Source organism: Phodopus roborovskii, unplaced genomic scaffold (assembly GCF_943737965.1).
Source record: "Phodopus roborovskii unplaced genomic scaffold, PHOROB, whole genome shotgun sequence".
Lineage (NCBI taxonomy): Eukaryota > Metazoa > Chordata > Mammalia > Rodentia > Cricetidae > Phodopus > Phodopus roborovskii.
The window spans coordinates 860,170-875,297 of record NW_026126648.1 but is presented as its reverse complement, the minus strand read 5'-3'; the positions used below and the strand labels follow the sequence as shown (position 1 = coordinate 875,297).

At 36.4% G+C, this 15,128-nt stretch overlaps 1 protein-coding gene and 1 pseudogene across 1 annotated transcript; both read left to right on the top strand.

The window, feature by feature from the left end:
- The first annotated feature begins 3,790 nt into the window (after positions 1 to 3,790).
- Positions 3,791 to 12,548, top strand: LOC127213626 (60S ribosomal protein L17-like; annotated as a pseudogene).
- Positions 12,549 to 13,415: 867 nt separating this feature from the next.
- LOC127213632 (C1GALT1-specific chaperone 1-like) lies at positions 13,416 to 14,414 on the top strand. The gene has a single exon (XM_051174090.1). The coding sequence runs from the start codon at positions 13,416 to 13,418 to the stop codon at positions 14,367 to 14,369; it is 954 nt and encodes a 317-aa protein (XP_051030047.1). The 3' UTR covers positions 14,370 to 14,414.
- The last annotated feature ends 714 nt before the right edge of the window (positions 14,415 to 15,128 follow it).

Sequence of the window (15,128 nt, the reverse complement as noted above, 5' to 3'; positions counted from 1 at the left end):
TTTGTCATGTTTCTCTAAAGTCTATAAAAATATTATGTGGTTCTTTTCCAAATTATTATTTTTTTCAGTCTTTTGATAATATATTTAAGTATTAAATCTTACGTTATTTTTAGAATTGGTTGCAAGCTGTAATTTGAATAATGGATTTACATAATTTTTAATTTTGGGAGAAAACTATCATTTAGTAATCCATTTAATATATATATAGTAACCAAAGGTCAATTTATCATTTGAGTAACCAAGTATAGTAAAAATCAATTAATATGAAAAAAAAATCAAAGTGTGCTGATGTACTCCATTTCAGGATAAGTATTATCATTGCATTAGTAAAGAGATTAGCAAACTTAAAAGTCATATATTCCTACTTGTGGTTAAGTCCTGTCATTTAGTAACTCATGTTCATTGAAAGGTATTATTTGTTTGTGTTTATTTATTTTGTTTCAGATGTGGAGGGAATGAAATTGGCAAGCCATACTTGAGTTCATTTTCGCCCACAGTCCCAGACAGAACAATGATATCTTGAGAGCATTCTGTTTGGTCAATATTAGAAGAGCAGAATGGATGTAAATGTTCTGCACATTTTGCATGCAGAAATTGAAAATCATGAGTAATGAATACTAAACTCACATTTCTTATTTATGTATTTCTTCATCTCATTTTTGTGGATGTTCCCTTTTCAGTAGCCTCTGGGCACATTTGCAGGATTTAATAAGAGGAGAGGTGATATCTGCACTCTTAATTGTAAAGCAGGATGATAAACTCAGACACAGAGAACTTGTCTTGTAAATTTAATTTCCTCTAAGCTTGTTAGGAAAAGTACTGCAGATGATAGAAGAGCTATCATTCTGTAACACTGTATTACATGGACTTTTCAATTTCAACCACAACTGGTAGAAATACAGTTAAAATCATATTGCCTGTTTTAGGAGATGTATGATACACATTTTTGTTTAACTCAAGATACATTTAGGTGGTCTACATCTACTATAGATGTATATGACTCATCTTCATTAAGTGGCTTTTAATAAGTTAGGCTTATAAAATTTCTGATTGCCATTATTGTTTGCATCCCAGGGGACATAATGTATAACTCAATATGCCATTATTTAAGGGAATTGTCTTGTCTCAAAGCTAAGAAATCTTGAAATTCTCAGACAAATGGATGAAACTAGAAGCCTTCCTGAATGAGGTAACCCAGTTACAAAAAGACAATGTATGTACTCTCTTATATATGGATTTTTAGACATAGAGCAAAGGATCGCTAGCCTACATTTCACACTGCCAGAGAAACTAGGACACAAGAAGGAACCTAAGAGATTCATATAAGGTCCCTCACAGAAGGAGAAAGGGACAAGATCTCCTGAGCACATTAGGAATGGGGGGAGTAGTGAGTGGAGAGGAAGCTAGGAGAAATAGAAGGGGAGGAGAGGAAAGCACATGGGACTAGGAAGATTGAGTCAGGGGAGGAATTGACAAGAGAAATGTGTGTGTGTGTGTGTGTGTGTGTGTGTGTGAGAGAGAGAGAGAGAGAGAGAGAGAGAGAGAGAGAGAGAAAGAAGGAGAGAGAGAGAGAGAGAAAGAGAGAAAGAGAGAGAGGGGGGAAGGAGGGAGAGAGATAGACCATAAAAATGGAACCATTATAGGTTTGAAGAGAAAACTGACTCCTGAGAAATGTCCAGAGACCTACAAAACTGACCCCAACTAACAATTTGAGCAACAGTGGAAAGGCTACCTTAAATGCCCTTCCCTGATAATGAGATCAACAACTAACTTATCCACCATCATAGGGCCTTCATCTAGTAGCTGATGGGAACACACACACAGCTAAACACTGAGCAGAACTCCTGGAATCCAGTTGTAAAAAGGGAGGAGTGATTAAAAAAAAAAAGGGGGGGTCAAGGGCAGGCTACAGAAACCTACAGAGACAGATAACCTGATGAAGGAGGAGCTAATGGGCCCCCAGACTGATAGCTGGGAATCCAGCATAGGACCAACTCAGACCCCCTGACCATGGGTCTCCATTAGAAACACTAAGCAGTCTAAGGGACCACAGACTGCTTCATGTATAATTTGTGACACCTTGGCCATCTTGTTTAAGTCACTCCTGTAAAAATTTAATATTTGTCTACATTTTCTCATTTAAAGTGGAGCCAGGATGTATCCCTGGTGCACGAAAGGATTTTGCGAGCACATTCCCCATGGAGGGATCCTCCTTTAACCTAGAGACAGGAGGGAGGGCCTAGTACCTACTTCAAATGACTTCACAGATTTTGTTGATGCCTGATGGAAGGCTGGGATATGAGGGTAGTCAGGGGTGGTGGGGGATGGGAGGGAGAGAGGGAAGGAGGGAGAGGGAACTGGGATCGATATGTAAAATGAGAAAAATAAATTAATAAAAAAGAAAACAAGCATAGGCAATACAAATAAAAAAGAGAATAAACTGTTTGGAATGTATTATTCGTGGGAGCATAGTGAAATGTGTATTTTATACTCAGGTTCTTAATCATTAGTTCAAAAACCCACTTTAAATGAGAAAATGTAGACAAATATTAAATTTTTACAGGAGTGACTTAAACAAGATGGCCAAGGTGTCACAAATTATACATGAAGCGTTGAATTTCTGTAAGCCTTTAATTCTCACTAATATTAAGGGATTATTTCAGCCTCCACACAAAAGGAGTATTAAATAATTTAACTAAGTAAAAACAAATACTCAAAAAGTATCGAAAATGGGACAAAAAAGAACTGAATTCACACTGAACGTGTCTTTATTATGACAGCTTGTCAGGGATATTTGTTTACTCTAGAAATATGACTAACAAAATGTACTCTGTCCATGAGTGTGGGGCACTGTGAATCATGAAATACAAATGCTCATACACTCTGAATTAATGATCAGATTTCACAAGTAACGGCACTGCTACCTACATTATTTCAAACATTTATAAAAGCAAAACTCAGGGGCAGCAAAAAAAAAAAACAGAGACAGCAAAAAGTATCATTGTTACCTCACCTGTGAAGTTCTTTTTATATCAATTATCTGCCCTCACAGTGGAGTTGTAACAAGTGACCTATTGCTACATCTGATTGTTGTACCATTGGAATATAATAATAATAATAAAGTCTCATCTGTCATCATAGTCATACAAATATGAATATTACACAGAAGGAGTATTTATATTTAGCAGAATTAAGTCAGCTAACTTCCAATCATGAAATGGCCAGGCCCTGCACTCGGTATCCATTAAAACCAAACCAACAATAACACGGAGCTATTTGATTAGACATGGAAAAGCTTAGACTTTAATAAATATGGTTTATACTCTGTAAGACCAATGAAGATGTTACCTTATTTTAAGTACTGTGAATTCTATTAGGAAACACACATAAACATCTTAATATTGTCTGCAAAGTCATTGGAATAGCTTTTTCCTCCTAAACAGACATACGATGGCTCTCACTTATTCATGCTGTGGCAATTAAACACGCATTCCAAGTCTATTATAGAGTCTTACATCCTTCATCTGAAACATTGGAGGAGGATATGCTCTCATGATTTAAAAAAAAATGTTCATTCTATGTTTACTTCAGAAGATTGATAGGGTGTGAATGCTTCATTTCCCTCAGAAGACACAAAATTAGCAATTCATTCCTTCACAGGTCAAAGAGACTGAACTTTGCGAAGGTACTTTTTGTTATTTTTTATTTAAATTAAAACAATCTTATTTTACGCATCAATCCCACTTTCCTCTCCCTCTCATCCTCTCTTTCTCCCCACCATCTCCCCATCATGGGCCCCATGTACTTCTTAGAGAGGGTGAGGCCTCCAATGGGGAATCATCGAAGTCTGTCACATAATTTGGGTCAGGATCAAGGCCTTTCCTCCTGGATCTAGGCTGAGAGAGGATCCCTCTCCATTAGCCCATTCTGTGCACTAGGGATAAATACTGGTTCCACTGCCAGTGGCCCCATAGACTAAAATGTAATAAAGTTTTATAAGATCTTAGCTGGTGCGAAGATCATCGATACCCACAGAAACGTATGAGCTTAAAAGGATCGAATGGAATGATGCATCTTTTATATAGACATTTTTAATATGAATTGCAATTAGGTTAGTGCTTTTAAGTTTTAAACTCTGTTTGAAAGTATACTGCTATCTATGGTGCTAATGTAGTTCAATTGTTCACATACAAACAGGGATTGTAATGGCTGATTATAAGCAATGAAAGAAACCACAGCTTTTATTGTCATGTGACAAGAAAATTATAATATATTTTATCATCATTAATAATAAATTTCAAAGTTAAAAAGGGATATATATATATATATATATATATATATATATATATATATATATACACACACACACACACACACACACACACACACACACATCAGGACAGGAAACATTTAAACTTTTAAAAAACTGAATACAAATTATCTGATCAAAATAGAAGACCAAAATACCAACAGGCAGCTGTTGACACCTTAATTATAGCACATGCTGAACTCTAATGAGGAACTGCGGTTAAAATCAGAAGGCATCATTTGGTGCAGGATCAAATAATTGTTTCTACTTAAACTATTTAAATTATTGCATTGATTTAGCTTTAGTTTTAATTTTCATTGCAATTTTGTATTGACTTTTCTCTTACCGTCTTTCTTTTGTGCCTGACTGGGTGAATTCACTCTTGTCAATTATGTTTCTAACCCTCCGCCTTTTTTTTTTTTTTTAACCAAGGGCTTATCATTTTTATATCTACTTTGCATGTTTCTTGGAGTTATAAACTGTCTACTTTCCTTTCTCTCTTCTTTTGTTTAGTATTTTATAGAGATGTTAATTACCACAATTTAGATGAAGTTTCTCTTTTCTCTCTCTATGTTTGTGTGTGTGTGTGTGTGTGTGTGTGTGTTACCTGCTTAAAGATATAAACCTCAAAAATCTGTATAAATTATGCTGACCTCTATAGTAGGTGTTTAACTTAGCTGAATAAGTCCCTCAGCAGGACAGGAAGTAAGTATTGAAGTAGGTCAGGGATTTTCTCACAAATACTATTGCCACACTACTGCTCTGCTATAGAAAATAACAAGAACCTCTTTTTATCTGATTGCCTAGCATTTGGCATCTTCTATACACGTTCAAGGCTGCAGGCCATGGTGAAATCAGTGGAGTTAATCTCTTTAGGTTTAAGCTTATTTATCAAAAAGGAGGAGAGCTGAATACCAAAGTCACAGGTCAACCTTCTGTTTTCAGTACATCTTTCCACAGTTGGACAGCAGAGATGAGCCTTAATAATGCTTTCACACACTGAATGCTTCCTGGGTTTTGTGATTAATGAGCACAGAAAGTCACAGTGCAAATGTTGAAAGCTATAATGTACTTAATATACATTTGATTAGAAAAATAGTATATTTTGTATGCATATTGAGTGTGTGTAATTATATGCAAAAATGTTTGCAAACTTTAAATGCAAATAATTCTTAAATTAAAATGTTTATAGTATATATGTGTAAGACTTGTGGCTGAAATGCAAAATGAAATAAAAAATTAAAAATGGAAGAAATAAAATGAATAAAATAAAATTGAATAAATATTACATTACATGTCAGAATTTTCAGTGAATTCCTTAGAATATTCAGTTTCAACTTCCTAAGTTTAAGTAAAAGGGACTAATGATTAATTGTTAGAAATCAGTTGTGAATGCTGATTTAGTGGTGATCTTGGACAAACTTAACAAGACAGAAAGATTGATTCCTATCAAATGCCATTGGTTCAGATTCCCTCAAGGCCAAACAACCTCCCTTCGTTTTCCCAACACCAACTCTGAATCATTTATTACTATCATTTCCAAACTTTCTCTATCTCTGCCAATCTGTATATTTTTGTTGAAAACCCAATAGATGCTTTCACATGTAAACAGAACTAAAAACTAATAAAATATAGCATCTGTTTTGATAAACTGAGACAAAGAATATATATATATATATGGAGAGAGAGAGAGAGTTCTGAATGATTTTGGACAATGGGGAAGTGATTAATCAAACTGCATAAAATAGTACATGAGAAAATAAAATCCTTAACAGAAAGAAGTGAGGAGATATAGAGAGATAGACAGATAGACAATAGACAGATGAGGTGCCTGTCATTATGTTTTGTATTTGTGACATCTCTAGAGGCTTAAGTTTTAGACACATTTCCCCCAGACCATGAAACTACACTGGGAGACTGGGTTCCTTCAAAGGTGGATTGTACTTATTGGAGTCAGCCTTTGGTTTTCATATCACCCTGCTCTGGATTCCAGGCTCAGTCTCTGCTTCCAGTTAGTCAGTGATGTGAACATTTCCCACATCATCATCTGATAATATCAATGTTCTAACCTCTTGTGCTACTCTGGATCCCTTCCCTGTGCTAAACCATGTGTGAATGTGAGTCAAAACAAATGTATCATTTAAGCTGATTCTATCAAGTGTTCTGGTCAATGTGATGCAGAGCTTTTTACTACATAAAACTGTCACCAGAAAAGTACACCTTTCCTTTGACTAAAACTCAGCTTTGGATTCTGAGGAATTTGGAACACCTTTGCTGGAAGAATTAACAAAAGTTTGAAAATGTTGGTTAAAGAAGCCCTATAATTCTTTGACCAGGGCTTGATACAAGATCATAATAAAGTTCTACTGCATGAAAGGGTTGTCTCCCCTAATTCTTCTGTTAACCAAGAATCTGTGAATAGGTAGGTCAGAGATCAAGGGGGAACCACATACTACTGTTCTATTAAAGGAATATGGCGATGACATGACTCTTAATGACATTCATCTGCACTCATAAACCAGTATTTTGCTCAGCCATCATCCGTCAAGGTTCCTCCTGTAATACGTGTTACAAACACAGAACCCTAAAACCAGACAGTAAGTAGACCTTGAAACACTCAGACATTGGTTTGGGATGTCTTGCATCAAATCTGTCTTCTTAGGGCTCAGGGAACCTTGTGAAAGATGAGACAGACAGAATGTAACCAAGTGGGCATGGAGCACACCAACAGAACAGGGCTTTCTAAGCACAGGACTGAAGTGCTCTTTGCTCTCAGAGTTTATCAATGCAAGCCAAGATTCCTGCCTGGGTCTGGGACATATCAATTCCCAGCACTGAGAAGGGGAGTAGAAACAAGCCTCCATCCCTAATCCAGAAGTTATATCCAATGGATAGCCATTCCCAAATCAAAAATTAATTTTCCCTAATAAGAGTCTCACTGGGTACACAAAGCATTCGTGTAGGCAATAGACATCCAACTCCTAATGAACTCAATGGAATTTTTGGAGTTTCTTTGTCTCATGTTTCTTATGGGCTTTTCTTCTTTTAATTAATTTTTTTTTAAACCTTACAGTCCTTTCGATATATATCACATTTTCAGTTTTGAGGGTTTTATGAGATTTCTTTGTATGCAAATGTATTTACGTCCATTTTGCTTCATTTCTCCTTTGGTGCAGTTTGTGCTCCTATGTTTATTTTTCTTTAATTTATTTATTTTGTTATTGTTTTGATGCCTGTGTGCTTACTGAGAATTCACCTACAGGAATTTTTTTTTTTTTTTTTTTTTTTTTTTTTTTTGATAAGAGTGGAGGCGGGGGGGGGATTCTTACAGGAGCTTTGGAGGGAAAACTGAAGGCAGAATATATTGTATGAAATATTTATTTTCAAAACAGGAAAGATAAAAATTAAAAGAAAATAAATCATTTGAGAGAAAGTAGGAAGGGGCAGATCATAGTGAGTAGTCAGGAGAATAATTCCATTCTAAGTACAGACAGTAAACCCAAGAGGCTTCATGTGGAAATAAAAGTTCTTTTGGGAACTGGACAAAAAAACAAATTATGCCCTGTCTAACAAATGATTATTTTTTTCTGTTTTACTTGTACCCTAAATACTGTAATAAACCTGAATTGAAAAGTAATCCACTTGTGTAGAAACAATGTCTCAGAAGCTAATAATATTTATCTCTTTTGTGGAAGATACCAGTTCAACTCCCTGGAACAAAATGGGGAACTTCATACATCTAGTAACTCTAGCTATTATTTTATATTTTATACTAAAATTATTTTATATCCTCTTTAGTATGCAAATGCACATAACACTCACACAGCTAAGTAGATAATAAATAAGTAAATGTTTAAAACCGATAACTAAATTAGTTGTGAGAAACAAAATAAGTTTTCAATTAGTGCATGCTTATTATTGGATGCTTTTGCTTAGATGGACAGTTCAGATTAAGGATAGAAAATGGAGGAAATTATGTAGAAGAAATAAATATTTTGAGTAAGAAATAATGAACAAGGGGTCAAAACTGTGAAAGATACTGGTATCATTAAGAATTGCCATAAGACTTTTCATAGGCACATCAAGAACCTGCTTTGGTGGAATTTCAGAGATTTCTGAGACTCAAGCAGTCAAAGACCCTGGATATAAACTCTAAAACTGTTTTCAATGGAAATCCTTCAAACAGAGACAGCTCTAAAGTTTCCCTGTTGAAACCATGCTATTTCAGGATTTTCCCAAGTCACCTACCCACACTATCGAGAAGTCACTGTATCAGTAGTCTGAGAGAGCCGAATTTCAGTTCAAAGTTCAACAGAAATTGGCATTGCCAATGGGGTGCTGTTTTTGTAGGCATTCTACATGAAAATAAAATGAGAGTTACTTGTGAGGTCAGCTGGGTAAAATGTGCATTATGGCCCCACAATCTGTAAGGAACATCAAAGGCCACTAATAGCATCAAACACAAGAACCATTTGGGAGTGACTATATGACAGTCTTGAAGTGGATATTTTCTGACCTTTAAGTCATATAAGTAACCATTAGTCAGATTGTTTATCAGGAAATATACATACCAAACGATAAGAATGTGTATTTATCCAAAGGTACTTATGAGCAATTAGTGACATCTTCTTAGTTAGCTGATCACAGTTTGAGAGATATGAGCTTCATTTTTTTTTTCATATGGGTTTCTATGTCATATATGACAGAGAAGAACCAAGTATTTCAGATGCTGGGAAAACAGTACGAAGAGGCTATTATACCAGCAGATTGCTGTAGTCATATTATAAATTCAAATGACCTTCTACTAACTATAAAATTGTGATTTATTTACACTGAACTGCAGAATCTAGGGTTTCATAAGCTATTGTTTTAGGTGTCGATCTGAAGGGAAAACAACTAATTCCAGCAAGCTCCAAGTTCTCACAGAAATTGAGAAAGGGTCAAAGGACAAGTATAATTGCACTTTGTGTCCATTAAGTTTCTGTCAACCTGTTCAAGCCATGTCAGAGAGCCAAGGTCAATATTAGTTCAGTAGTAGGTATGTCACGTTCTGTCAGGGGAAAGACACACATCAGTTTGTCAATGATAACTTAATAAAGAGATCTGGTAATATGTGAATTAAATTGTTCATTTGAAAAGAGAGTGCCATCGTTACACCTATGAGACTAAAGGGGTTTAAAACTTTGAAATAAATGAAAGGTTCTATTAAGGACTACACTGTGCCTTTTTGAAACTGGTGGGCTGTACAATAGCAGATAAGGTCCCCTATAATAGAACATTTGTGTCTTCCCTAAATTAGAGATCAAAACCTAGCCTCTAATGCTGACTGCATTTGGAAGTAGAGCCCTTATGGAGATAATTAAGGACAAATGAGGTCATAAAGTAGGTGAAATCCAATACAAGTAAACACCATTAAAGAAAAGAATGTAGCTAGAATCAGAGAGTGTGCACAAGAACAGACATATGAGAAGAAGGAATGTCTTCACACATACCTCAACAAACGCCAATAATACACTAATAGTCTTTGGAATCGTAGGTGAGTAAATGAAGTTTAAACTACTTAGCCTATTATATTCTGCATTATTTTCTAAATTCCTAAGGCAGAGGATAAGTTAAAAAACTTTGAAGAGTGGTTCCTAGCAAATGTGCTCAAGATATTTGAGTGTTTAATGTCTGTAATAAAGAAAAACAATAATTAGGATAGCTAATATTCGTTGACAAATTTACTAGAATTCAAATTCACCAAGGGGACCCAATTCTGGATATCTTTGTGAGGTTCCAGAAAAGTTTAAGTCAGGAAGAAAACCTTAAAAGTATCACTGACTTAGTACTGGTTGTTTAAATCAGGCAGTTTAAATCAATGAGCCTATGAAGGACATTTCCAGTCCAACACAATATAACAGTCCAACACAATACAATAAGTATATGTATTTTCTGGCTTTTCCTGTACATTTAAGCAGGCATTTCAGGGCTCAATTACTATGATGTCTTCACCATGTCAGTAATAACCCTTGACAAAGACTTGGATATCATAGTGCCAAGATAAAGCTTCTCTTAATATCTTTGTCACATAATTTTCATATCAGGACAAAATATTTTTATCAACAATATATTTAACCTAAATATTTTTTAAAATCGCCATCTTTTATTATACTATCATGCTTGTATGTAAAAGAATGTCTGGGGTGGAGAGATGGATAAGTAGATAAAACATTTTGGTACATGAGGAAGGACCTGAACTCACGTGCCTCATGCTCATGTAATTACTAGAGCACTTTGACAGTCTGTCTGTAATCCCAGGAATTACAGATGTTGAGACAGGATCTCAGACCAAAATAAGTAAAGATTTTGGCTGAGTTGTCAATGGTGGCTTTAAGTAAGAAATCCATCATCAATATTTGAGATGTAGAGAAGACAAAGAACTCAACTGACAGGAAAAAACACAAATGTACTTACACACACACAGACATGCACATCACACACTCACACTGGAAAAACCAATGTGTCCCTTTTCATTTTGTCCTGTGTTTATTTGTGGGAGAAACCCTCTCTATATAGACCCAGCAGACTGAACTCACACACTCCTTCCTCGGTCTTCTTGTAGCTAGGCTGGCAGGTTTGTTCCCCACACATGGTTCAAGGCCCTTTCATTCCATATTAAGTGCTTAAACAGTAGTAGAAAATGAATTAATAATCCATGTGGTAGAATTAAAATACATACCAGGATTTTAATCTTGTTAATGTTGAAAGAAAATTAGCTAATGAGTGGTTAGAGTTTTCTAAAACTGAAGTATTTGGCTGGATATATAAGGGGTCACCTTGAATTTTAAAAGTCTGGCTGAAATTTTCTTCCTGGGAAATTCAGTTAAGAAAATAATTTTTTGTATGTTGACATTTAATGAAGTCAGGAGTTTTGTTGTTGTGTATTGCTTGGTTGTTTGTTTTTATACAGAACATCATACATGTTTAGAAAGTTTCTTTTTTTTCAGTGAAAGGGAGCCATTGTGTGCTCTTCAGGTGTAGTATAATTAGGCAGGCATTCAAATATTTGAAAAATGTGAAGTGGAAAGGAAAAGAGCAAAGGAGAAAGGTCCTAACATGAGCTAGGTATTTAATACAAGCTTTTGAATACATTATGTAGTCATTCTTTAACTCTGTTTTAAAGATTTCATGAAATATTTTCTAGTTTCCTGAAAAGCTGGAAATTGAGAAATCACAAAAATTTTGTTCAGCTATTCACCTCTACCTAAAGTTTATCTTTATTGCATTGTCCAAACTACCTTCTGTTTTCTGTGTCATGACAAATAATGCACACACATCCCACTAAGTGCAGGGTGTCTTGCTTAATCACTTTCTATTTAAAATTCTAATATTAATTAAATTAATATTTACTTAACATATCTAATTAAAGGCACATACCCAGTCCCGCTATATTAGATTCAGTAAAGTTGGACTAGCTTTTCACTAACCCAAGAAACACTTCAAATACATTCCACTTTTTTATAAAGACAGAAACCCTTTCAAAGAAATATTTAATTGGGTTAATGTATCATAATTATTTAATGCTACATGCTTATTAGATTGATAAGTAAATGAACAATTAGGCATTAATTAATAATATAAAATAAATTATTAACTACTATAAAGAATATTTTACTCTTCCTCTTCCTGTAAGTGGCCTGAGGTGAACTCTGAAGGTAGTTCGCTAGTCTCTCGACCCAGAAAACCCTATGAAATTGTGCAAGTCAAGAGGACTGAATCTTCGGGTTCACTATGAGAACACCTGTGAAACTGCCCAGGCCATCAAGGGAATGCATATCCCCAAAAGCCACCAAATACCTACAAGATGTCACTTTGAAGAAGCAATGTGTGCCATCCTGGTGGTACAATGGTGGAGTAGGCAGGTGTGCCCAGGCCAAACAGTGGGGTTGGACACAGGGTCTGTGGCCAAAAGATAGTGCTGAATTTCTGCTGCACATTCTTAAAAATGCAGAATAATGCTGAACTTAAGGGTTTAGACCTAGATTCGCTGGTCATTGAACACATCCAGGTGAACAAGGCACCTCAGATACGATGAACCTATGGAGCTCACGGCTGGATTAACCCTTGCATGAGCTCCTCCTGCCAAATCGAGATGATCCTCACTGAAAAGCAGCAGATTATTCCGAAGCCAGAAGAGGAGGTTGCAGAGAAGAAGAAGATATCCCAGAAGAAACAAAAACTTATGGCACTGGAATAAACTCAGCATAAAACAAATGCAGGTAAAAGAAAAAAAAAAGAATATTTTACTAATTGCTGAATGCCAAAGGTAAGGTAATAAACTATTTGTAGTCTATAATAGAAGACATATATACCATAAAAGGTGGGTACAGCACAGAGTAGTTTGTATAATTATGGGAGAGCAGCCAATCTTTCATCAAAAAACTAGGAGTAAATGTTGAGACGATGAATCATATTAGCTGCAGAATTCACATCCAGTCAGTTATCTAGAAAATCTTGAGGACTGCGAGCGTATATTTCAATGTCCGAGCGAGTGTCTACAATATGCAAAGGGCTTTGGACATGCAGAAATTAACAATGAAAAGGGAAATAATATAGAAAAGGTATAAAGCAAAATCTCACTATGAAAGCACGCACATTATTAAGTGTGCACGTACTCACCCACGCGTACTCTATTGTTTTAGTTGAACACAGAATTCTAAATTTGCAGTGAATGTATTGAATCTCTTGTTCCCGTTTTTCAGTAATATTTGCTAGGGTCAAAGAACCCAGGCACACAGGTAGTTTTCCAGAGACCTTTTGGTGGCCTACTCAGAGAAGAGCTCCTCCATGGATGGGTGCATGGAACAAAACACTTTTGTCCCTCCGGCTCCCCGTACTTTTAACACTCCCGCTTCCTATATAAACCACCTCCTTTCAGGAGACCAAGGAGAGAGGGTACTGCTTGCACCCATTGCTGCCAGGTCAGTAGCACAAGGGAGTAGCTTGGACCGGAGCAGGAAGGTGCAGGCTGCTGTGCTTTTGTGTGTGTGTATGTGTGTGTGTGTGTGTGTGTGTGTGTTTGTGTGTGTGTGTGTGGTCGCTGAGCCATTTTAGATGCAGAAAGATGCTTGCAGAATGCAGCTGGTTTTTTAAGGGTGTGATGCTCGGGAGTGCCGTCTTCGCCTTGATCACAGTGCTGGGACCCATCAGGCTAGGTCGCAGAAACAGGATGCACCATCACGAGCATCACCACCTACAAGCTCCCAGCAAAGAAGTCTTGAAAATGTCGGGGGTTGAACCAGCGGAGCTCGGTCACAGCATACTGGTTTACTGTATCATTCTGGGGAAACCCAAAGATGTGAGTCTGTGGGCTGCCGTGAAGGAGACCTGGATCAAACACTGTGACAAAGCTGAGTTCTTCAGCTCCGAACCTGTCAAACTGTTCGAGTCTATCGCCGTGAACGGGACTGACAACTGGCTGGTGTTGAAGGGAGCCTGCTTCTACGCCATCAATAAATACAAAGACCTGTACAACTGGTTCTTCATTGCGTACCCCACTACGTTCGCTGTCATCGAAAACTTAAAGTACTTTTTGCTGAGGAAAGATCCGTCCCAGCCTTTCTACCTGGGCCACACTGAATTCTTTGTCAGCCTTGAATATGTGAACGTGGAGGGCGGGATTGTGTTAAGTATAGAAACGATGAAAAGATTCAAAAGGCTTCTCACCATCAGGGAACACTGCCCAGAAGACCAAAAAGGGTTTTGGGATATGCCCGAAGAGCAGCTGCTGGCATTCTGCCTGAGAAATGAGGGAGTATTTGCAGAAAATGCTGAAGACGAAGATGGAAAAAACTTGTTTAACACCAAAACTATTGGGATGTTTATTAAGGAGGCAATTACTGACTACCCAAACGAGGTCATAGAAGGATGCTGCTCTGACATGGCCATTACTTTCAGTAAACTCACTCCTGATCAAATGCATGTCATGATGTATGGGGTGTACCGTCTTAGGGCATTCGGACATACTTTCAATGATGCTTTGCTTTTCTTACCTCCAAATGGTTCTGACAACGACTGAAAAGGAAAGTAAGAGCCTGTATTTGATAACCACAGAAGAAGCCGTGATAGCTATAATAATAACAATAATGATAATGATAATGATGATAATAATAATATAACCAACACAGGAGAATGCTTCTCTTCTGGTCTAGTCATATTGTGTCATCGCACATTGAAGTTTGTGTATATCCCTTAAATGATATGCTTTTTTTCCCTCAAAGCGCTTGTAAAAATGTTTACATGTTATAGATAAGTGCTTTAAAAATAACAGCAGTGCAAATAAAAGATGCATTTGTAAATGTATTTACTCGATTCATACTAAATTATAAACATTAAAATACATGCTATGCTTCTGCATATTCACTTTGAAAGTTTTATCTCTTTTTAGCTTTAGAGTATGTAAATAAAATTTCAAATGTGAATTGATGACTAATGAAATAGTCTTCAATAAATCTTCACTAAGATGAGCTGTGGTGGTGGCACAAGCCTTTAATCACAGCCCTTGGGAAGCCCAGGCAGGAGGATGTCTGTGAGTTGGAGGCCAACTTGATGTACATAGTGAGTTCCACGACAACCAGGGCAACACAACACAATGACACCTGTCTCAAAAAAACCAAATTAACTAAAAAAAAAAAAACAAAACAAAACAAAAAACATTAAGAGACTTGCAGTTTCCACTGAAAAATGTTACATTTATAAAATGACATATCTCTGAGCCTTATATGAACCTGAAATTAGACATGAACTATAGATTTTCTCACACAAACCCTAGGGAAAA